This window comes from Sus scrofa, chromosome 2 (genome assembly GCF_054392235.1).
Source record: "Sus scrofa isolate SSC_HxYL_T2T_F1_AM1 chromosome 2, Sscrofa_HxYL_maternal_Yorkshire_Landrace_v2.0, whole genome shotgun sequence".
NCBI classification, from domain to species: Eukaryota; Metazoa; Chordata; class Mammalia; order Artiodactyla; family Suidae; genus Sus; species Sus scrofa.
The window spans coordinates 41,012,012-41,036,623 of NC_139384.1; the positions used below are offsets into that span (position 1 = coordinate 41,012,012).

A 24,612-nucleotide genomic window follows, 5' to 3' on the forward strand; every position below is an offset into this window, starting at 1 on the left:
AGTGTCAACATGGGAAAGCTCAGAGCTGCCAAAAGAATGGTTTGTTCTAGCCAGTGCCTGAATGCAGGTAGGCCCTGGTCTCCCCAGTCTCTGTGGGAGAACAGAAACCTAACTTTAGTGAGAGCTGGTTAACGAATTCAGATAGGATTCATATGGACTAACATCCTGCTTTTTGTAAATTTCCACTTTCCTGATTCTACTCAAGCCCCCACTGTCCTCCTTCCTACTCCCTCAGCCTCCTTTTAGAATGTCCGGTCACCTGTGCACAAATCAAAGTTGAGTTCAATTCACCCTGGACTTTCTTCCCTATTGCAATAGCTTATTACTGATTAAAATCTGTCTTTACCGCTTAAACTAGAGTCTGATTTTCTTTATCTTTGACATGATTCAGGCTGCTAGAATATAAACAAAAGGAATTCTTGCAGTTCATTTGTGGTCCACCTCTGCTCCTCAGAGCAAGTAGCAGAGGTCACTGTCCTCATTAATAATAGAAATGATTGCTCTGAGAATCCTTTTACTAATTCATTTATTCAACAAATATTTACTGAGCATATGTGATATGCTACAGAGTGTTCTAGGCATTGGGAATACTATCACAAACAAAAGAGACAAATCTAATTCCTGCTCCTGGGAAGGTGAAATTTTATAAGGACAGGAAAACCATGGATATACCTTACATGTGTCTTTTTTAAGAACTTGCAGATGCTTTGGTATCCCAGCCATGACTCATTTTATTGAGTCATGATTAACATATCTTTATAAAGCACAGATTCCTTTCTTTTTATTATGTATAATAACAATAATTTACTATGCTCTTATACACACTTCAGAGTTTTCAAAACCCTTACAAATTCAGGATCTACTTTGTCCTTCCAAAAAACTTAGAATGTTAGCATTACAATGGTCTCTTGTTAAAAGCCAACCAAGCTGTGGGTCAAATGATCACTACTTCTCCAACATTTCTACCTCATCTATCTCCATGGTAAGAGACAATGAACCCTCATTTCTCTGAATCCTGGACATAAATTAAGGGGAAACTATGGATCTGAAATGTATTTGAGGTTTCATGTTTTCTATTTTATTTTATTTATTGATCTTTTTGGTCTTTTTAGGGCTGCACCTGAGGAAGTTCCCAAAAGAAATTCCCAGACTGGGGGTTGAATTAGAGCTGCAGCTGCTGGCCTACACCACAGCCACAGCAAAGCAGGATCCAAGCTGTATCTGGGAACCTACACCAAAGCTGCTGGCAATGCTTGATCCTTAACCCAATGAGTGAGGCCAGGGATTGCACCTGTGTCCTCATGGGTACTAGTCGGGTTCGTTACCACCAAGCCAAGACAGGAACTCTTACATTTTCTATTTTTTAAATCTTTTTTTTTTTTTTGAGGTTTTAAAGCCATTTTATTAGGATTCTTTTTAACTTTTTATTATTAAATATTTCAAATGAATAAAAAGAGAATTGTGTGATGAACATCCACATGTCATCACTCAGCTTTAAAAATTATCAGTCTTGTTTCATGTAAACTTGCAGCTCCCACCAGTGCCCTAAATCATTGGAAGTAATTCCCAGACATTTTATCATTTCATCCACAAAGGCGCCGACTCTATAAAAATCTCTCAATATTATTATGTCAGCTAAAAAATAAAATATAAAATAAAATTTTAAAATGAAACTATTCTGTTTAAATACTTTTAGAACATATCAAATACAATCCCTGTAAACAAGCTATAATGGAAAAAAATAAAAATCATTATATATATAAAAAAATACAATTTTTCTTGTCATTGTTTCAAATCCAGCCATTTAGCCAGGATTGTTATATAACAGAAAGATTACTTTCCCTCCAAATCACTGGGTAGAGTAAGATTCCTCTTCGAGTTTTGTGTAGCCTTTTAGCATTACCTGTACCCCAGTATAAGAAATACAGAAATGGGCAACAGAGGATCATGGAACATGTCCAGTGAATACAGCTAGTAAGTGTCTGAGTCAGGACACAAACAAGGGCATCTTGACTTCAGGTCCCACCACATCACACAAGGTGGGCTCCCAGGTTTGTAACAAACATAGCAGCATTCTGCAAAGACCAAATGATACATCTCCAACACAAACTGTTCAAATATTAACTTATGCTCACTGTAAGAAAGAAGTAATACTTAAACAATGAAGGCAGAGTCCTTCTTTGAAAAATATTATAATGAATGGGAGCAGATAAAATCCTCACCATGTACCCCATAATGATTACTCACTTCTCTCTATTTCTACTGCTTGGACCATTACAGTAATAGCATCTTACCATTTCCCCTGCCTAGATCTCTTCAAAGAGAAGCTAGATTAATTAGATCTTGCCACTTGTGCATTATCTCAAGGACTTTTAGCAGAAAAATGACCCAGTTTGAGTTGCTACAGCATCATATATGTAGGAATTGGCAGAAAATTGAATTTAAATCCATAATTTACTTATATGTGTCCACAAAAAAACTGATTTAATAAGTCATATCATAGGAGTTCCCACTGTGGCTCAGAGGTAAAGAAGCCAACTAGTATCCATGAGGCTACAGGTTCAATCCCTGGCCTCACTCTGTGGGTTAAGGATCTGGCATTGCCATGAGCTTGTAGATCACAGACGTGGCTCAGACCCCATGGAGCTGCAGCTCCCATTCAGCCCCTAGCCTGGGGACTGCCATATGCCGTGGGTGCAGCCCTTAAAAAAACAAACAAAAAAACCTCATTGTATGGCCAAGAACAAACCTCTCTGTTTTTTATTTTATCCTTCTATAAAGTGGGGAATCATACAAAACCTGAAGGGTTGCTGTGAGCACTATAGGACAAAATTTTTAGCACTTACGGGATGCAAGACAACAATCATAACCAAAGGCCAGCTAATTCTGGTGGCTTCATTTTTTTTTTTTTTTTTGAGAGGAAAGACAACCCAAGCAAAAGGAGCAGGAGGAACAAAATTGCACAGGTGCAAAAATACACAATGATGCATATATGATAGAGGATCTTAAACTCTGTGGGAAACAATATTCTATGTATATAGCTATCTTTTATATTAAAAATAGCTACTTAAAAAGGATCAGGGTTTTCAAAACAAATTTTCAATAACCTTGAGAGACATATATTATGAAACAGAATTCAAAACATTTAACACCTTAGAACACAAGACCTTTCATAATCTGGTCTCTACCTCTATTCCCAGGGCTCCTTCCTTGCCATTCCTCACCAGTAACACACCCATATGTATCATGTACTTCATCCACACTGGATATCTCACCATCCCTTGAACACAATTAGATCTCTTCCATGATTCTATCTCCAATCTGACTACTATTCTTGACTGAAATACTTACCTTAATATCTACTTTACCTGGAAAAAAAAAATCAGTCTCATCCTATAGACCCAGTGAAAATGTTTTCTATAAAAAATTTGCATGTGAATTTTCATCCCTACATTCCCCAATCCCAACAGAAGTTATTCACTTTTTCATGAGTCTCTCTTTCTTCCTTCTCCCTTTCTTTTCCCTTCCTTTCTTTTCTTTCGAATAAATAGCTTTTTATTGTTTGGGAATGCGATAGAGACGGTTTATGACTTCTTCTGAATACATAGAGGATTATACTGGTCTGTACTCATCCATTCAGACTGGGCTAGTGTCTTATAAGCAAACACAATGTGTGTCATTTTCATGTCAAATAATTTCATCGAGACTCTCTAGTGCTTTCCCTCCTGTTAGAGCAAAGAACTCCCATGATCTAGATGGTACAGCTGCATCATGGGTAGAGATTCTGTTAGTGTGTACTGCTGAGCAATATCATAGAGGACATTCATCCAGACCTACAAGGGACTTTTAACTGAAATAAACCTTTTGATGTGTTCTTTTTTTTTTAATATTTATGTATTTAGCTGCCTGCCCACCTGCTCTCTCCCCATTTTAGACTGTGTGCCTTAACACAAAGACTGAAACTTAACACAAAGACTGGAACAGAGCAGACCCTCTCAGTACATGCTCCCTGAAGGAGCTTATGCTGACAATGCTTTACTGGGTTGGAGTATAACAGCTTAAAATTCTCTGTTCATAAACCCACAGGTAAATATTTCACAGCAGCACAAGCGACCTCAGACGTAAAAAATCTAATATTCATTTTAAAGAAGTTGTAGATGCCGATCTCTGAGTTGCAGCATAGATATGATCTTTGGCTCTAAGACATTCAAGCAGAAGTTTCTGTAATGAAAATTGCTCACATTACACTTCAAGAAGCAGGAAACTGACAACTACATGGAATTCAATTCCAGGCAGCTCTCAGAAACTGAGAAAGGAAGGCAGGTAAATCCCCCTCAGACTGAATTGTAGATCCTCAGGTAGAAAACACTGAGAAGTTAGAGTGGATCCTGATGTTTTAGCAGTGGTTTTTACCACGGTTGAGTCTGCGATGTTAGGGTCAGTGTCACTCTGAGATCCCAGTGAAAAACATGGCTCTGCTCCTTCCCAAAGAGGGATGCATACAATCTTTTGATCACATATAGTTTCTGGGCATTTGTGCCCTACCCCCCTCAGTGAAATTCCCCATAAGATGGTTTTCAAACTTGAATGAGCATCAGAAACAATGAGAGGGGACATGTTAAAAAACAGTTCACCTGGCCCACCCCAGATTTGCTGATTCAGTAGGTCTGGGGTGGGATAAAGAATCTGCATCACTAACAACCAGATAATACTGATGGTACTGGTCTGAGGATCACACTTCTAGAACCTCTGCCCTAAACTACATGAAACTGAGTTCACAGGATGGAATGTTAAACTATTTTTAGGAATACCCCTGCTCATTTTATTATCACTCGTGTGGGACTAACACTTTAGGAAGAAAGCAAAAAAAAAAAAAAAAAGTCATTTAAAACCCTTGAAGAAGATTTTTCATGGTGTTAGCTTCAAGATCATGTGCAGGAGAAAATCAAAATGCTCCTATTGTTGTTCTATCTTTTCAAAAATGCCAAGTTCACAATGAAGGAGAAGACCTTAAAGAAAACCATACTTGCACTGCAAAGTATTTTAGAGACCAATACCAGTCTTTTTCTTTGTGTATCACAGAACTGTTACTTCTCCCGTTCCAGCCACTACACCCCCCTTGCACCCAATAAAGCCTTCCTCACAGCTCCCATCCTGATGCACTGCCTTTCCTCAGAACTACCACTGGGCTGACTCATACAACACAGGACTGATCATCCCTCTTCACATTTTCTGGAACCTAAAGGGGCAACTGGCCAGTTGCTATGGCCTCAGACATCAAATTACCAAGTTTTCATTTACCACTGTGGAAAGACGAGCAATCTTTTATATATTAAAAAGTTACTGGGAGTTCCCATTGTGGTACAGTGGAAACGAATCTGACTAGAAACCATGAGGTTGCAGGTTTGATCCCTGGCCTCGCTCAGTGGATTAAGGATCCGGCGCTTCTGTGACCTGTGGTATAGGTCGCAGATGTGGCTCAGATCCTGTGTTGCTGTGGTGTAGGCCCACAGCTGTAGCTCCAATTATACCCCTAGTCTGGGAACCTCCATATGCTGCAGGTGTGTCCCTAAAAAAACAAAAACCAAAAACCAAAAACAAATAAATAAATAAAAAGTTACAGATTAGGCTGGTGCAAAGGAGACAAAATACCTATTCAAAGGAGAAATATATTTGTCAAAAACATAAGGACTGGGACCATTTTGCTTAGGACCAAAGCAGTTATACCCCTATAAGCTTTTAGAAAAATCACTAAATATAGGACAGTAGAGTTGAGTGATTTACATAGGAAAAAAGAATGCGACAGTCAAATGTCATATATTCAAACGATTTCCTTACAGCAAAATTTTTAGAAAATATAAAAATATTGCTGGTAGTTAAGGGGCAGGTATTTTGCTCAATAACATTTTGTTGAGGAACTGAAAAAAATTCTCTTTTCAGCAGCTCATTATTCAAAGAACTGAACAAATAAGGTTTTCTAGAAATTGTTAGCAGGTTATATTCATCCTTGAGTTTTCAGTTAGTATATTCTGCAAAGTGCCAAATGCACAGGATGCTTGGGAGGAAAAAAAAGGGGGGGGGGGTTAAAGCCAATAAATTCTGGACACTCTCAATATACTATTAAAGGCTCTGTAAAGCCATACAGTTGATAAACCACCTAAAATCTATTTCATTTAGAATGTCCCAAATATATTTACTAGTAGAACATTTGCTGAAAAATAACCCCAACATCAGTGCCCTAAGGCCCAGATTTTGATAAACACTCTGTTGGAGGCTATCACCCCAGTTGGGTTTTAACCACTGATGCCAACAGCAGGAAAATAAAAAGTTTCAATTAGTCAAAACCACTTTGTTCTTGCTCTCTTTTGCTGGGCAAAGACCAGGCTCTAGTCAAAAATATAGGCCCACAAAGCAGAGCTGTGCTTCTCAGTTCAAGGCCACCTGGGGACAGGAGACAACAAAGAGCCGCACCTCAGTGGCTGAGCTGAGAGCCAGCCAGCTCCATCCTGACAGATAGGCTTGCCTCCTTGACTCATAGCTTTGGATCTGCATGACTGTGACCTGACATCATGTGGCAACATTAGACGTTTCCATAGCCTGGAGGCCCCCTCTCAGCAGGGGAACATACTGGTGACGGATACACTCAGGTGACCTCTTAGATGGCCTTCGCTGTCTCTTTTTTTCAGATATGTGATGACCCCCAGAATTCACTGGGAAGGAGTAGAACCGTAATTCCTTCTGTACACACACTTAAGGTAAACTAAGCTTTATTATAATTATGGACTTCATACAAGGTGTGTGTGTGTGTGTGTAGGAGCGCACAGTGAAGGTGAAAATGAGGCAATTATCTGAAGAATGATCGCTGCACATACTTTACCTGAATCCTTTCACACATTATCTGCAATTAATACACAATTGACAAGGACGTTGAGGGAGTAGAAGGACCATGGGCTCTTTAACACAGGGCTGTGCTGCTTGATGTATTTCTCCTCATTTGCTACCTCTCTCACCAGGGGTATTTCAAAGTGAAATGATGCACAGTTGGCATGCAATAAATAAAAATAAGGGTTTTATAGTACCATTTTTTACAGCAAGACTTTAGTGGGCAATAAAGAAAGCACTATTCTTGTTGCTTAATATTTCAAAGATATTAAACATGGACACATTTCTTAGGATGTTTATAAATACTCTCTAGAAGTAGAAATCTACCAGTTAATAGCTGGATGATCATGGCCAGCTGTTGGAACCTCTATATGCCTCTGCCTCAGTTTCTTTTCTTCTCTCTCTCTCTCTTTTTTTTTTTTTTTTTTTTTTTTTTGCTTTTTAGGGCCATACTCACAGCATATGGAAGTTCCCAGGCTAGAGGTCAAATTGGAACTATACCTGCCAGCCATAGCCACAGCCACAGCCATGCAGGAGCCTAGCCACATCTGTGTCCTACACCACAATTCACAGCAATGCCAGATGCTCAACCCACTGAGCAAGGCCAGGGATCGAACCCACATCCTCATGAATTCTAGTCAGATTCATTTTTGCTGCACCAAAAGGGGAACTCCCTATGCCTCAGTTTCTTTGTCCATCAAGCAGTGATTATCAAAATTCCCACATGATGGAGTTGTCTTCAGGATAAAATGAATTGGGAAATGTTGAGCTCTTAGAATAGTGAATAGAAATGAAGTAATCAATTAATCTTTGCTATTATTAACATGCATTACTATTTTTATACCTAGAGACCACACAAACCCTGCCATCCTTCAAGTCTCTTTATCAAGGCTATCTGGTATGACTGTTCTTTGATCCTTCCTGATCAATCTCCTCCCCAATTATCTACTTATTTTATAGTGTTGACCATATAATTTTACACTTAATTATAAAATGATAACCTGTATCAGAAAGTGACTGTTTGTTTCATGGATGTTGATTTTTGTCTCCAACTTGGTGTTTTAATGTTGCTACAGGGTGAATTCTCTGCATCCTTCATATCACCTAGTTTAGTGCTAAGACCATAGCAGGCTTGTTTTTGTGAACATAATCATGATAACAATTATAACAACATCACAATCCTTGTGAAGAGCTGTTTCTCCAATAGTTTTCTGGTTTTTTTCCTCTTCATAGTCTCTAGGATTGCTGGTCTTTACTTGGATTACTGTTGATGCCCCCTGCTGTCCATACTCTATGCACTGCTTCAAGTCCTGGATCCAAGCTGTTTTATCTGCTCCATGGCTGGTCACAGCATCCATTAGGAAAGTGTGTAAACAATGCAAAAACTATCACTGGAAAGATACAAATCAGGGCCAGGGATGGCTTAGTGGGCCCTTTTAGTTGTTTTGAGGTTCTGTTAGAATAACAACCTGAAACATCTGGGTTTAGTTCCAGAGCTGGAGTGGATAACAGTACATAGCCTGCTGTATCAGTCCAGATAGGCTGAGGGCGGCCAGTGGACTTTAGGTTCCTGCCTGCATTTAGTTTGATTTTGACATCATTTTGTGAAAATTTTTTTTGAAATGTTTATCCCTAGAATGGAGGAGGTATATTTGCCCACCTTGAGAAGTCCCCAAAATATGTCCACCGTATCCTACGGCTAAACAGGTCTAGGTTTTTATACATGTGGCAGGACTTGAAGGAGAGCAGGAAACTCACAGAGGGTCTGATGGGACACAGTTCTCACCTGACTGAACATCACAACGGTGTGTTAATATCCACTGTGAAGTCCTTTCTGGGGACCCAGGATATCATCCCCATTAGATGCTGGGAAAAGTTCTTATCTTCTCCACCATGTATCCAGGCTATTTCAATCCTTTTCCAGACCTGTTCCATAGCCAGGTCGCATCTCTCTTTGGTCTCTCTCTATTTGAACATGGCAATTTTGTGCCATGCAACTGAGGCCCTCTCAGTCCCCGGACCACCCCCGCCCCCCACATTATATCACTGCTGGTTAGATTCACAAAGCTATTGAAACAGCTCCGTGCATCTGCCTTTCGGAAGTCTCTTCAATAATAGATAATTTATTATGTGGCTGAAAAACAAATCTAAATTTCTTTGGCAACAAATATCAATTGTGAAGTTAATGAGACCTCATTAAATATTATCAAGGAGGGTTAGGGGAGCAGGGGCTGTCTCACTGGAGATAATTTATGCATGGGTGTGTTTTATGATTTGGCAGAGAGAAAACCCAAGGAACATTCAAGACCAGTGTGTGTGCCTCTGTCTCTTAAACTTTCTTAGCTCAAAATACTCTTGTCTGTAAAAATGCTTTTACCACCCTGGCATATTTCTGCTCTGCAACAGAATAAAAGCATATTTGAGCCTTTTTTTAAAAGACCCTTTATACAACCTCCTTTCAGATGAGAATAATTCTTAAAACTCATGTTTCCCTTTTTGCTCTGCTCATCAGGATATTCATATGTATTTGTTAATTCTCATGGTTAATACATTTTTCTTATTTTTCAAGTATTTTAATTTTAATAACTATGGAATGTGTATTCTTTGTATATATGAATTAATTTTTTAAGAGACAGAATAAATGAATGAATGAAAGAATAAATTTAATTAGTTAAAAATCTACTTACTACCATTTCTTATACTTTTTATTCCCCACCCCGCCCTCTCATTTTCTACTCTGGATTCACTCACCATCAAAAATGCAGAAAAGGAAATGATGTCAGTGGATAGTCAGGTGATTCTACTGTCAAGGCTAAGATGCTCTCATTGTCAAAGGACCTGCTACTTGACTTTCTGCCACTGGTCTAGTAGGATGGCACCAAAACACAGCCCTTGAGTCCCTTGGATAAAACAATTTACCAGTGCTCTTGATGCAGACAAAATACAGCAACTCTCTATCTGGGTCTCACTCATATTCTCTCATTCTCTCTTTGCTTCATCTCACTGACCTCCAGCTGCTCCTTTTCACATCTTTTCTATCTGTGGACTCATGATAGGTCCACTCCCTTCCAGACAGCCTTACAATGTTAATATACTAAAACCAGAAGGTTGGGATAGAAAGCCTCTGGATTATAGCCTCTGTGTGCCATTTATTGGCTGTGGAATTTGGGGTAATTTATCTTAATCCTTTGGAACTTATCTCCCTCATCATTGAAATGGTCATAATAGGAGTTCCTGTCTTGGCACAGTGGAAACAAATCTGACTAGGAACCATGAGGTTGTGAGTTCGATCCCTGGCCTTGCTCAGTGGGTTAAGGATCCGACGTTGCTGTGAGCTGTGGTGTAGGTCGCAGACAAGGCTTGGATCTGGCATTGGCTGGCAGCAACAGCTCCAATTAGACCCCTAGCCTGGGAACCTCCATATGCTATGGGTGTAGCCCTCAAAAGACAAAAGACAAAAATAATAATAATAATAAATAAAATGGTCATGATAGAAAGACTTTCCTCCTATGAGAGTTGGCAGAACTAAATGAGGTAATGCATGAAATTCTCTGGCCCAGTGTCCGGCATATAGTGTAGGTGTTCAGTTCATGATAATGGCTCACATTTATTGAGCACTTAAAACATACATGCTGAATGGGTTTTTCCTATGTTAGCTTATCCGATCCTCACACGTTACTCCAGCAACTAATGAGGTTGGCATTTTTGTAAATTGCTCGATGCCTGGCACAGGGTAAGCTCTCAATAATTGTTAGCTCATATTAGTATTCCTGTTGCTGGCTTCATTTGACAGATGAGAGATTTAGGTAAAAGGAAGTTAAATGCTGGCTATTATCATCTATGGTTACTAGGATTTTTGAATATAAGAACACGGATATTACAAAATTCTACCAGCAAATACTATTTTTATCATTGTATGTTGAGGAAACTAAAGTTTAGAGAGGTTAAATAGTTGGCCAAATGCAGCTTATCTAGAAAGTGGTCCAGCTGGAATCTGAAGCCCAACAATCCTATACGTCCTGGAAACCTGCCTCTCCTTTATCACAGTGTCACCTGCTAAGGTTTCAAAACCCTCTGTTCCCTCAGTGAGGTTTTTCACAAGGAGCAGCTGCAGCTTCTGGCCCTTTTAATCTCCATTCCTGTGAGAAATAGGAAGAACCAAATCATTCTTTGACCATTTCAATCCATTGGCACCTCAATCAATTACAAGGGAAATCTTCTTCCCAAGAGATTCCAATGGAATCTTTCTGATTGTTTTACGTTGCTTTATTAACGCCAGTTGCTACAGCCGCTATGACAAGTGAATCTTCACTGGGTTATTTACGTGACCAGAGAGCAGACTCCAGAGTCTGGGAACATGCTTCACACAACCGAGCCTCCTAGCGGAGGCAATAATGGGGGACCCAGAGGTGGCACTTCCCATATGTCATCCCTGAGTCCATCTTCATCAACAAAACAGTTTACCGGGATTTGAAAATCCTTTTTGAATAGACAAGAATGCATGACCAAAACAAGTTAATCCAATATAAACCTATAAAATATAACAAAAGACCTCAAATATATTGTAGGCTACAAAGAACTAATGAAGACAACACACCTAATCAGGTAAGTTCCACATAACAGGTGCAAACACATGGCTGTGAGGACATAGAAGAGGAAAGCATTGTTTTATTGTTAGAGAACTATGACAGTGGTTCTCTATGTTAATTTAATATTCTTTCCAATCATTTTTAGACTTAAAAAATGATCCCCCCTCTATCCCATAACAAACAAACTGAATCTGAATCTCCAGGGTGTGATGCTCCAGTATAAGTAGATTTTAAAAGTTACTCAGGTGAATTTACTGTGAAATAAATAGGAGAATCGCTGGTTTAAGGAATAAAACTTCATCAGGATTTCTACAAGTTGAAATGGGGATAGAGGGATGGTCAGGGAAAGAGTCAAGCAAAGGAATAGTGGAAAGAGTGCAGGGTTTAGAAAGAGTAGAAGAAATATTTGAGGCTTACGGGGCCATGTGGAGGATGAGAAGTAGCAGAGGAAAATAAAGATCCAAGGGCAGAACAAGATCATGGAGACAGATCAACCTCCAAGGGAATTTGTATCTCATTATAAAAATATGTAAAGTCTAGGAGTTCCCATTGTAGCTCAGTGGGTTAAGGACCCAGTGCTGTCTCTATGAGGATGCAGTTTCAATCCCTCATCTTGCATAGTGGGTTAAGGGTCCAGCATTGCTGTAAGCCATTGGGTAGGTCACAGATATGGCTCAGACCTAGTGTTGCCAGAGCTGTGGCATAGGCCTCAGCTGCAGCTCTGATGTGACCCCTAGCCTGAGAACTTCCATATGCTACAGGCGTGGCCATAAAAAGAAATAAAGTGTAAAATCCAGCTCTTCATACATGGCATTGTTTTATTTTTTGAAGGGTTTTTTTTTGTTCTTGTTTTGTTTTTTGCTTTGTAGGGCCACACTGGTAGCATATGGAAGTTCCCAGGCTAGGGGTCAAAATGGAGCTACAGCTGCCAGCCACAGCCACAACAATGCCAGATTTGAGATGCATCTGCAACCTACTCCACAGCTCATGGCAATGCTGGATCCTTTAACCCACTGAGCGAGGCCAGGGATTGATCATGCTTCTTCATGGATACTGGTTGTGTTCGTTTCCACTGATCCACAACAGGAACACCTACATGGCATTGTTATAAGTTTGTTCTTATTTCTTAATGACCCAGACAACTATGCCTGAATGAAAAAGCAGCTGCTCACAACTCCTATGTTAAAGCTGAGAATCACTGTCTCCCATCACCGTGTCCAAGCAGAGTGCATCAGACCCAACAGTAACAATGCACCCCATCACCTTCTACAAATACCAGCCAGCAAATTTTTGTGTGCCCATCTCTCCTGGAATCATAAAGTCACACAAGCAAATGAGAGAGAGGGAGGGAGAAACTCTCATAAACTCAAGAAGGGCGATGCTGTTTGTCTCTACAATACCTAGATTAGTCATTTCTTCAATCATATTTCTTCAGTGATTTCTTCAATGCTAGTAATTTAGGAAAAAGAGGCAATAGTAAATCTTGCACAGGTGCTGTTCTTCATGACATTAGCAACATCCGATGCTTACAGTAACTGATGAAGTCAATAGAGCAGGTGTTAACCTCATCTAACAAAAAATGGCATGGATGACATGTGACTATTCCCCTAAAAGCCTAAAGTGCCACATTTATATTCCAACATATGCTGTGCCTGCTACTGTCTGGGGAAAAAAGCATAGCCGAGTGCATGTTGCTAAAACACTTAAATTTTTTTTAAAAGATTGTTTTAGATGCTATTTCTTTTAAATGTAAGCATTAGCAGCTGAAGTTATTTAGGGCTTATTTTATGTGCTAATTTTCAGTGCCATTAAGATATGTTATTATGCTTCAGAATATTTCAAGTTATAAATCCTTTAAGAACAGAGATCTTATCTTCTTCCTACCCATATTCCCATAAGGCTTAACACAGTACTGGTGTAATGGCCATTTTTAATAAAGATTTTTTTTCTGAAACAAAAGACTCACATGATTTTGTGATATTTAACATGTGACTCCCTGTAATCTGTGCAACTAGTTGTATTAAACCAAATAGAAAATATATTTGACCTGATATATTTGACCTGATTTGATGATCCATTCCTTCAGTCATTATTCATAGATGTATTGAATGCCTACTTTGTGCCTACACTGTGTGTACACAATGATGAAATGTGTGTGTGTACAAGGTGAAAACATAGACAAGGTCCCTGCAGAGGGAATCTGTACATTTGTGGCAGAAAACAATTACAAATATATGTGCAGACAATAAACTTGAAAATAAAAAATTGCTATAAAAGATATGAAAGAGAGTGATATAGTGAAGTGACTACTTTAGATAAAATGGTCAGGGAGAGTCTCCTCAAAAAAGTGGCATTCAAGCTAAGAATTAAATGAAAAAAGAAGTCTACAAATAATAAGTGCTGGTGAGTGTGTGGAAAAAAGAATCCTCCTACACAGTTGGTGGGAATATATATTTGTGCAGCCACTATGGAAAACAGTATGGAGGTTTCTTAAAAAACTAAAAATAGTTGCCATATGATCCAGCAATCCCACTCAAAAATGAAAACTCTAATTTGAAAATATACATGCACCCTAATGTTCATAGCAATACTACCTGCAATAGCCAAGTCATACTAGGAACCTAAGGGCCCATCGACAAGTGACTGGCTTAAGAAAATGTGATACATATATATTTATATATATAGTGGAATATTACTCAGCCATAAAAAAGAATAAAATAATGTATTTGCAGCAACATGGATGGACCTAGAAACTATTGTACTAAGTGAAACAAGTCAGTGAAAGATAAATACTATATGATATCACTTATCTATTGAATCTAAAAAATAATACAAATGAATCTATATACAAAACAGAAACAGACCCACAGATAGAAAATAAGCTTATAGTCATGAAATGGGAAGGGGTGGTGGAGAAGGGCAAATTAAGAGTATGGGATTAATAAATATAAACAATTGCACATAAAATACATAGTAAGGGTTTACTGTATAACACAGGGAATTATACCCAATACCTTGTAATAGCCTACGTAGCCAAGACATGGAAACAACCTAAATGTCCATAAACAGATGAATGGATTAAGAAGATGTGGTATATATACACAATAGAATACTACTCAGCCATTAAAAAAAATAATGCCATTTGCAGCAACATGCATAGAACTAGAGACTCTTATACTGAGTGAAGTAAGTCAGAAAGACAAATACCATATGATATCACTTATATTTGGAATCGAATATATGGCACGAATGAACCTTTCCACAGAAAAGAAACTCATGGACTTAGAGAATAGACTTGTGGTTGCCAAGTGGAGGAGGAGGGAGTGGGATGGACTGCAAATTTGGGGTTCGTAGATGCAAACTATAAGCAATGAGATCCTGCGGTATAGCCATGGAAGTTATATCTAGTCACTTATGATGGAGCATGATCATATGAGAAAAAGAATGTATATATGTATGTGTGACTGGGTCACTTTGCTGTATAGTAGAAAACTGATGGAACACTGTAAACCAGCTATGATGGAAAAAATAAAAATCATTTAAAAAATAAAAATAATATTATAAAAAGGAATATAATCTACAAAAAAATGAATCAGTATGTTATACACATGAAAGTAACAATACAGTAAATCAACTACACTTCAACAAAAAAAAAAAAAGACAACCACCCAAGTATACTGCTGATGAGTGTTCCAGACAAACAAAACAGCAAAGGCAAAGGCCCTGAAACTGGATGAGTTCAGTCATGTTCAAGGCATGAAAAGATCAGAAACGCTAATATATATAGGAAATAAATCTGATAAGTAGGCAGAGGCAATGTCACCTAAAGCACACAAAGCCATGAAAATAAGCTATAAATTTATTTTATGTTATTTTTTATTAAAGTATAGTTGATTTACAGTGTTACGCCGATTTCCACTGTAAAGTGACCCAGTCATACATATATGACTTTCTTATATTATCCTTTCTTATATTCTCTTCCACCATGATCTATCCCAAGAGACTAAATATAGTTCCCTCAGTAGGACCTCATTGTTTGTCCATTCTAAAGGTAATAGTTTGCATCTACAAATCCCAAACTCCCAGTCTCTCCCATTTCTCCCCACCAGCTCCCCCTTGGTAACCACAAGTCTGCTCTCCATGTCTGTGAGTATGTTTCTGTTCTATAGATAGGTTCATTTGTGCCACATTTTAGATTCCACATATAAATGATATCATATGGTATTTGTCTTCTCTTTCTGTATACTTCACTTAGAATGAGAATCTCTAGTTACATTTAATGGGAAGGAATTAGTAGGATGTAACAGGAAAGCAACATGATCAGATTTATATGCATATCATACCAAGAAATATTCTGAACCAACAGTGCTCTCAACTACCAAAGGAAAATCTCAACAGCGGTCAGGTTTCTGTTCTTATTAAGACCCATTTATAATACTATTTTTAAGTGTGGAAATAAAAGGGAATTCAGATGAACAATTATCCAAATTTAAAATGTTACCAGTAAAACCAACCCTAGTTCCTTAACAAGGAGTCCGGTTCATCTTTTTCCCGTGCCAAGCAGGAATCAGCTTGTGGATGAAGAAAGTGCACTCCCGGGGGGCAGTACAGAGCTTCAGTTCCCCAAGGCATGGCATCACTCAGCACACAGAATCAGCAGGTGAGGTGACTGTGACAGCTATCATCCTAACAGGGATATTTATGACAGTGACAGGGCACTACTGATAATTACACCAGAACAACAGGCATCACGTGGGACTGTCCCTGACATCTGGGATGTAATCACCCTTGACCTTGGCTTGAGTCTCAACTTGTACCAAACCAGCTATGTGCCTGGGAGCAAGATGTCCCCTTTCAAAGAATGCAGTTGCATTTTCTAATTGATTGAACACCAACTACCAAAAGGTCTCACTGGAGAAATAATAGAATACAGCCCATTTCCTGCTCACAGCCTAGTTGCAGAGCAAATAAACTGAGAGATGGTATAAAAAGTGAAGCTATAGGAACATACACAGGGGTAAAAGCTCAAAAGCTATCAGAGGAGAGGAATGAAAACTCCTATGAAGACATCAAGTAATGCTTCATGGAGGCCTGGTGAAACATGAACTGAAGTTAGGAAAATGGACAGAAATTCATATGTGAATCAATATGATCAAGAAAAAGAAAGGGCCATCTTTGACTCAGAGCTCTGTTATTTTCTAGCCAGAGGGGACAGCACATCCAAAAGCAGAGAAGTGTGTGACACCCTGACGGGTCCAGGCAGTTATCAACTTGGAGCAACTAGGTTTTTAATGCACATAAAGCTAAGAGTGTCCCATTTACTGATATCAAATACAATTTTAAAAAATGAAATGTTTACTTTTATCCCCCAAACATAATATCCCATATATCAATATTCTATCTTTCTGTCTCCAACAATAGCCATTTAGTCTATTCCTACTCATGCAACATTATTTACTCCGAGCTGCATAAATGCAGAAGTTCCTGGTTGCATGTAAAGGAAGTATATGAAGACTCAGGATAAATACAAACCTCTTGCTGAGGTTACAAATCATCATTTTAACAATAAAAGGAACATAGAGTATGAACTAGAATGCTAAATATGAAGGAACATCTTTGACAATAATACCTAACATTTATTGGTCATTCAACAGATGTTAATTAATTCTCGCAACACTCATATAAACTAGATACAAAGATTTCCATCTTACAGATGAGATAGCTGAGGTGCATCCTAGAGGAGACCTTGCCCAAGGTAACCTACTTAGTAATGGCAGAACTGGAATTTGACTGCAGGGAGTCTAGTTCAAGGGTCCATGCCTCTAACAACTACCCATCTTGCCTTTAACAGCAATGCCAAGATTGCAATGGACAATTAATGTTATGGGCCTACTATTCCCTAATTCATCTTTGCTTCTGAGCAACCTCACGGGGAAAGCTATAAAAACATGGATTGGTTCTCAGCAGCAACATTTAGGGAAAAAAAACAAAAAAACAAACAAACAAACAAACAAAAAAAACAGATCCGTGGTGAGCAGAGACAACAAATTTTCAAAACTAAATTCCCATTTTGTAATTCAGCACTCTGAACTTCAAAGACCCATGGTCAGAATGCTTGCCCTCAGGGTCTTTCCAAATCAGCATTAAGAATTCAGCTGAGTCCACAACATGACATGAAATAACTGGATTGGCGAAGGCTCCCCTGGAAACAATTGCATTTTTGATCAGCTGTTTGGATTTCATGAAAGGTATGAGGTCTTGAAGGTGAAGAACCCCATCTGTTAACTCCCTCCGTTCAGCAGTTAACAGAACCACAAGCAGGAAAGTGATTAAAGGAGATCTTGCAAAGATGATGGCAGTGGTAATAGCAACAGTAATAAGGTTAATTCAACTCTATCCTATTTGTGCATCAATTCAAATCTTATAATTTTTAAATATACAGTATCCCATTTAAACCTAACAATATATGTGTATCACTATCCACATGTGTATTTATGCACAGACGAAGGCTCAGAGAGGTGCAGTGACTTTTGTGGTACAAGAGCTGAGATTTAAACTCAATTTTATATGTCCAGCATTATTCCCTCTCTCCCACAGTTACATCTCAAACTGTTAAAAATTCCAGCAAATCATCACGGTTTCCTTCAGAAAGCCACAGTATACAGACCTAGGCTTTGTCCGCTGAGTGCCCCAGTTTCCATATAAGAGTTCTAAAACCCTACAGTGCATAATCCCTGGCCTGATCCTTGAATTGGAGAGGGAAGAAATTGGAAAACTGATGAATTTAACCAGTGAGGGGCCATATTTTAACACCGGCTACTGAACAGACTACCAAAGCAGACCACCCCTCCTACAAAGGTCCAGATGGATGGAGGGCATGACTGGAAGCTGCTTACCAATACAGGACTCCCCGGACAGTGAATAGGTCCCATCGTCATGGAAACCGCTTCTGCACTCACAGTGGTACCACCCTGGCAGGTTAACGCAGCGGGAATGGTTGTGGCACTCAATGATCCCCTCTGTACATTCATCAATATCTGCCTCAGAGAAAAACACAAGCCCACCAGGACATTAATTTCTTTTGACACTAACCCTTCAATAAACACCTAAAACATGTGCATGTCAACACATCAATTAAAACCAGATAGGCACCTAAAATGAAAGTTGCAGGAAGAACTGAATCCCATCTTTATTCATGATGGGATTTTTTTGATACTTTCTCATATATTAATCAATGAATGAGAGCTGATGGTCATGAAGACATCCCCTACTGCAAATGCCATGTTAACTTCTGAATCACAAAACAGGATGTTTGGCACAGTTTTGTTATTCAGAGCATATGACTTTTCTCTTATTCAGTGATTCCAAAATAGTAATTCAAGATACTATTTTGTGTTCTCTGAAAATACCTGTGAATAAATAAGTTCGGGGAACTCCAGGTTAAAGAGTGTTAAAACTAATTTTTTTTTAGATTTTAGTCTCAGAGACTTATATTTGTATGCTCTGAAAAGATTAAAAGAGGAGAATTATATTATGTCCTGTTTCCCAAATTTATTTGGCTGAAGAATGCTTTTTCTTTGGATAATATCTTGTGAAACTGATGTTTTGGGGAACAAGTTTAGGAACCACAGTTCTAATTCTTTTAAAACTGCTGATTCACTAAAGGACTTGATTTATGATAGTCAATTGGAACTCCTCATTCTTCAGTCCTTCCTGATGAAAGGAAGTCTTCTGGGCTTTATTTGGTGTAAATCTTGCTTCTCAGAATCAACCAATGCCTGGATAGCACACATATTCTATAGCCCAAGGGCTTGCTCTGAGCTGAAGGAAGGTGACACCACTGCAGAAAGATGAGCTGTCCATTGTCATGCCAGGCTCAGTTCATCTTACAGGATCTCTGGATAATTATTCTTGGAAGATAGCCATTGCTGGCTGGGAATCTTCCCCTAGTTCTCCTGGAAATACCTGCACTATCCAGCCTTATATGAATAGAAATTTAATTAATCCTGGGTTATAATACATAATGGATACAACACACTTTAGCGTCCTGTTCAGCAGTGCCCTGCTGTAGACATCAGCTCAGGGGCAATCACCTGTTAGTCCTGGGATGTGCACTGAGCAATGAACACAGTCTGAAACCTGCCACTCCTCTCATGGCATTCTAGCCGAGCAAAGAGAAAAAAGTGCAACTCTTTATTCTGGGCAATTCCATCTTGGCCATTTTCTGCCAAGTGCCATCTTCTTCTTTTACAGCTGTGCCATTCAGTTCATACAGTCCTTTGAAATGTGGCATCCCTCAGGTTTCTAAGTACAGTCAGCCCTCAGGGCCTATTGCTTCTATGGCTCCTTCAGCTACTGCAGTCTGGTTGTGGGTGCATTTATTACAAACCTCCACAAAATAAATTTTCAACAGCTATGTTGCCATTTCTGAAATGTTATAGGCATGTGGTTCAGTGGGACACACTGTGGATTACTAAAACTTTCAAAAATTGAAACAGAAAAGTTACCTGAGACCATGTCTCACAGAGAGGAAGGACTGGCCCTAAGTTAGGAAATCAGTGTGGTTACCAAGGCGAACAGATAGAACGAGAAGACTGATTTTCAGAGAAAATCTAACCATTGAAAGATAACTCCTGTAACCAAGCAGCAACAAATTCTCCCTCAGAAATCTATTCCCAAATCTTCCAGAAATGCTGTCATGATCCTTGCAGACCCCGTGACTTCTAGACTAATAGCAATTAGGTAACAACCATCTAGCCACAGTTAGTTTTTCAGGAAACCAGGGAATACACAAGTAAAAGCTTCTCAAATAACCAAAACAATCATGTATCCTGGTTGGTCTCATTGATACCCACTTCCCCTTTCACTCTCAAAACCAACTCAGTTTGGAGAATAAATAGCTTGGCCATCTTACAAACAATTCCTCTGGCTCTCAATTCAATAGGCAATTCCTAAAAGATCAGGAGTAGTGAATGATGTGCAAATATCATTTTCTTTTTTTTTTTTTTCATCATTCTTCTTTTTTTACAGCTGCAACTTGCAGCATATAGAAGTTACCTGGCTAGGGGCCGAATTGGAGTTACAGCTGGCCAGCCTACACCACAGCCACAGGAATGCATGATGGAAGCCACATCTGTGATTTATGTGTCAGCTGGGGATCAAACCCACACCCTCCCAGAGATGATGTCAGGTACTTAATCTGCTGAGCCACAATGGGAACTCTGCATTTTTTTTTTCAATTCACAGACATTTTTATTTCCCAAATGAAATAAGAGACTAGTCCAAGTTTCCTTGATTCATCAGGATAGAAGTTATCTGTGTAGCACGGGGACTCTTACAGCAAATGAAGACAACCAGACAATTATGCATCTTCAACTGCCCTAGAGATGCTATGGAATCCCAGGCTTGTCCTGAAAAGGAGAAAAGTAGTACAGGCATCCTTGCTTAGAGCTACACTGCCCACAGCAGATTCTGGGGACTCACTGGGAATAACCAGGGCTCATCAGACCAGCACCTGCAAACAAGGCAGCACAGGTTATATTTTGTGGGCAAGGTCTGTAATTAAAGTCCAAATTTTCACTTTACATGCAACCAGGCTGCACTTGAGAGGTGCTCATATTTTCACCATGTTCATAAAACTGGGTATTTCTTTTGTGTAGTTACAGTAGAATTAAAAGCCACCACCACAAACAGAAATACAGAAAACACTTGGAAGCTTTTCAGTGATACTTAAAAAATATAAATGGGTTGTGGCTGCCTTGGTCTTAAGAGATTTGTTTCTCCCAGTCAGCACTTGCTAGAGGCAAACACACAAGACAGATGTTCTGGGAATGGGGTCTCTGTGAGTTCACTATGGAATCCAGCTCCCTGTCTCAAAGAATTCTGATGTGCTCAGCTGCATCACACGGTATCATCCATTCCAAAGGAAACTGACAAACATAAACATCATTTTTCCTTCCTGTTACAAATCCTAGGATTTTGTTTAAATCTCAGTCTAATCCAGCACAGACCTGAAAATGTGGCAGAGGAAACAAGAGCAGTTCGGGGATTCCTGAGAGTGGAAACTTTAGTATTCATTTCTGTGTCTTACACGATAGCCCAGGTCACACAGCTAACAAGTGGTGAAACTAGGTTCAGAATGAGCTAGAACACGTATTTGTCACTGCTCTATCACATCATGACATTGACAAATGGAGAAAGGAAGATTTACACCAAGATAGTGCATTTATTCAATTCTTTAAATATTTACTGAGCTGAAAATAAGTGTCAAGGATGATATCTATGTTGTGGCAGATTCAAAGGCGAAGGTGACATGATTCCTGACATCCAGGAGCTGTTGCTTAAGAGGAAGAGGTATACAATGCACATTCATCCTTCAAACCCCAACTGACATAACCTTCTCCAACTCCTCCAAACAGAGGTCCTCCCTCCACTAGTGATTCAGGATATACATACATAGCTATAAGCACAGTGGCATTTCCCTTGTGTATCCATAACTCAAATGCAGATTTCCCAAGGAGAGAGAAAACATCTTAGGTTTACATGTCTTGTGATAATAAGTGAATGTCAGGCAATGTGAAAGTGTCCAATAAAAGTATATGGGAATGAATGAAAAAAATAAATGACAATGGAATGAACATAAGGAACAATCAAAGAGTGCTGTAAAGGAAATTCCCAGGTACTAAAAGAGATCCTGCTGTTTTCAAGTCACAAAGATACAATTCATAAAAGTAAATAGTATTGGGTTAGTTTAAAATTTATATCTTAGTTATCTCTAAAAGACATCATGTAGTTTTTGTTCAAGACTTTGCTTCTGAGTCTAAATTTTAGAGATTTTAAGGTGGCACAACAGGAAACAAAAAGATACAGTTAAAGCTGCCTTCAGGTAAGAATTCTACCTGTACCTTGAGTGTTTCACTAGGGATGAGAAACAGATGATGACCCAACGTTTGTTCACTGGATGTGTTCTAACACGTTTACTCCTAGTTGAATGTACAGTGAATGTGCTATCAGAAGCAACCTGCAAAGTTCTACTTTCTTCAGTTGGATGAATTTCTTCCTTCATCTGATCTTCTCTTGCTCAGATTTGCTATTTGAAAATTTACAAAATCAGTAAAGTGGTTCTCAATGCTTATTTCCAAGGAGATTCTTTTATATTTCACATGAACTGATTAAACTTGACACCAAGGTAAAGACTTATATGCTGAGAACTATAAAACATTAATCAAGGAAATTAAAGAGGATTCAAAGAAATAGAAAGATATTCCATGCTCCTGGGCTGGAAAAATTAATATTGTAAAAAAATGGCCACACTACCCAAAGCAATCTACAGATTCAATGCAATCCCTATCAAATTACCCACAACATTTTTCACTGAACTAGAACAAAAAACTCAAAAATCTATATGGAACCAAAAAAGACCAAGAACTGCCAAAGCAATTCTGAGGAACAAAAACCAAGCAGGAGGCATATCTCTCCCAGACTTCAGACACTATGACAAAGCCACAGTAATGAAGACAGTGTGGTACTGGAACCAAAATAGACATACAGACCAATGGAACAGAATAGAGAACCCAGAAACAAACCCAGACACCTATGGTCAATTAATCTTTGACAAAGGAAGCAAGAACATAAAATGGGAAAAATAGCCAAGACATGGAAACAACTTAAATGTCTATCAACAGCTGAATGGATTAAGAAGATGTGATATGTATACACAATGGAATACTACTCAGCCATAAAAAAGAATGACAATGCCATTTGCAGCAACGTGAATGAAACTAGAGACTCTCATACTAAGTGAAGTAAGTCAGAAAGAGAAAGACAAATACCATATATCACTTATATCTGGAATCGAATATATGGCACAAATGAACCTTTCCACAGAAAAGAAAATCAAGGACTTGGAGAATAGACTTGTGGTTGCTGAGGGGGAGGGGAAGCAGGGTAGTGGGATGGATTGGGAATTTGGGGTTAATAGATGCAAAGTATTGCCTTTGGAATGGATAAGTGATGAGATCCTGCTGTACAGCATTGGAAATTATTGCTATTCACTTATATTGGAGCATGATAATGTGAGAAAGAGAATGCATATATGTATGTGTGACTGGGTTACCTTGCTGTATAGTAGAAAACCAACAGAACACTGTAAACCAGCTATAATGGGAAAAAAATCATTTAAAAAGTTGACAGCAAAGTATTGGCCCCAGTTACAGCTGAAGTACATCTTCTCTAAGGATTTATAGAGCAGGAGATGAAGTCATGAGAAAAACTTGTGATGCTTTTGTTCATTCAATGGAAGTTTATTGAGCTTACATGTATGAAGCTGTATTCCACCCTGTGATAAAGAGATGAAAAGAGAAGGCCATATACTCCAGACATTTAGAGTCTATCAAAGCAACTGGAATGTAAACATAACCATGATTGAGAACAGTGGCTCTGGACACAAACATGACTTCAAACTCGTGCTCCCCAACACACTAATACATTGTTTAGATTTTTCCACATCTTTGTTTTCTCACCTGTATGTTAGGGATAATAACATCAAACGTCATAGAGATGATGAACAAAAAGATGACTCAAGCAAAGTCTATTATTTATCCTAATATAGGATATTAACTTTGGACGCTATACTACTGCTTAAAAAACAGAAAATAGAAAAAAATCAATATTAATTTGCAGTCAGGAAACTGGTTAGGATGAAGAGATGGTTTCAAGATCTTGAAAAATGTTCATTTGATTTACATTTCTCTACTAATTAGTGATTTCGAGCATTTTTTTCATGTGCCTAGTGGCCATCCATATGTCTTCTTTGGAGAAATGTCTATTTAGGCCTTCAGTCCATTTTTCAATTGGGCTGTTTGTTTTTTTGTTGTTGGGTTGTATGAGATGTTTGTATATTTTGGAGATTAGGCCCTTGTTGGTTGCATCATTTGCAATGCTTTTCTCCCATTTTGTGGCTTGTCTTTCTTTTTGTTGTTTAATGGTTTTCTTTGCTGTCCTTTGCTGTGCAAAAGCTTAACTAGGTCCCATCAGCTTAGTTTTGTTTTTACTGTCATTATTCTAGGAGGAGGATCAACAAGAAGTTGCTTGCTGTGATTTATTTTACAATGGATAAGCAACGAGGTCCTACTGTACAGAA

General features: G+C 38.7%; 1 protein-coding gene across 4 annotated transcripts in view; it reads right to left on the reverse strand.

Moving 5' to 3' along the window:
* NELL1 (neural EGFL like 1) overlaps positions 1-24,612 on the reverse strand; it is a 945,951-nt gene that overhangs the window by 56,122 nt on the left and 865,217 nt on the right. For 2 of the 4 annotated variants that reach the window (XM_021085297.2, XM_085011743.1), the window contains one exon: positions 18,368-18,508. The exons of the other annotated variants lie outside the window; for them this stretch is intronic. In XM_021085297.2, the coding sequence (XP_020940956.1) occupies positions 18,368-18,508 (141 nt within the window). The remainder of the gene's footprint in view (positions 1-18,367; positions 18,509-24,612) is intronic. 4 annotated transcript variants of the gene reach the window in all.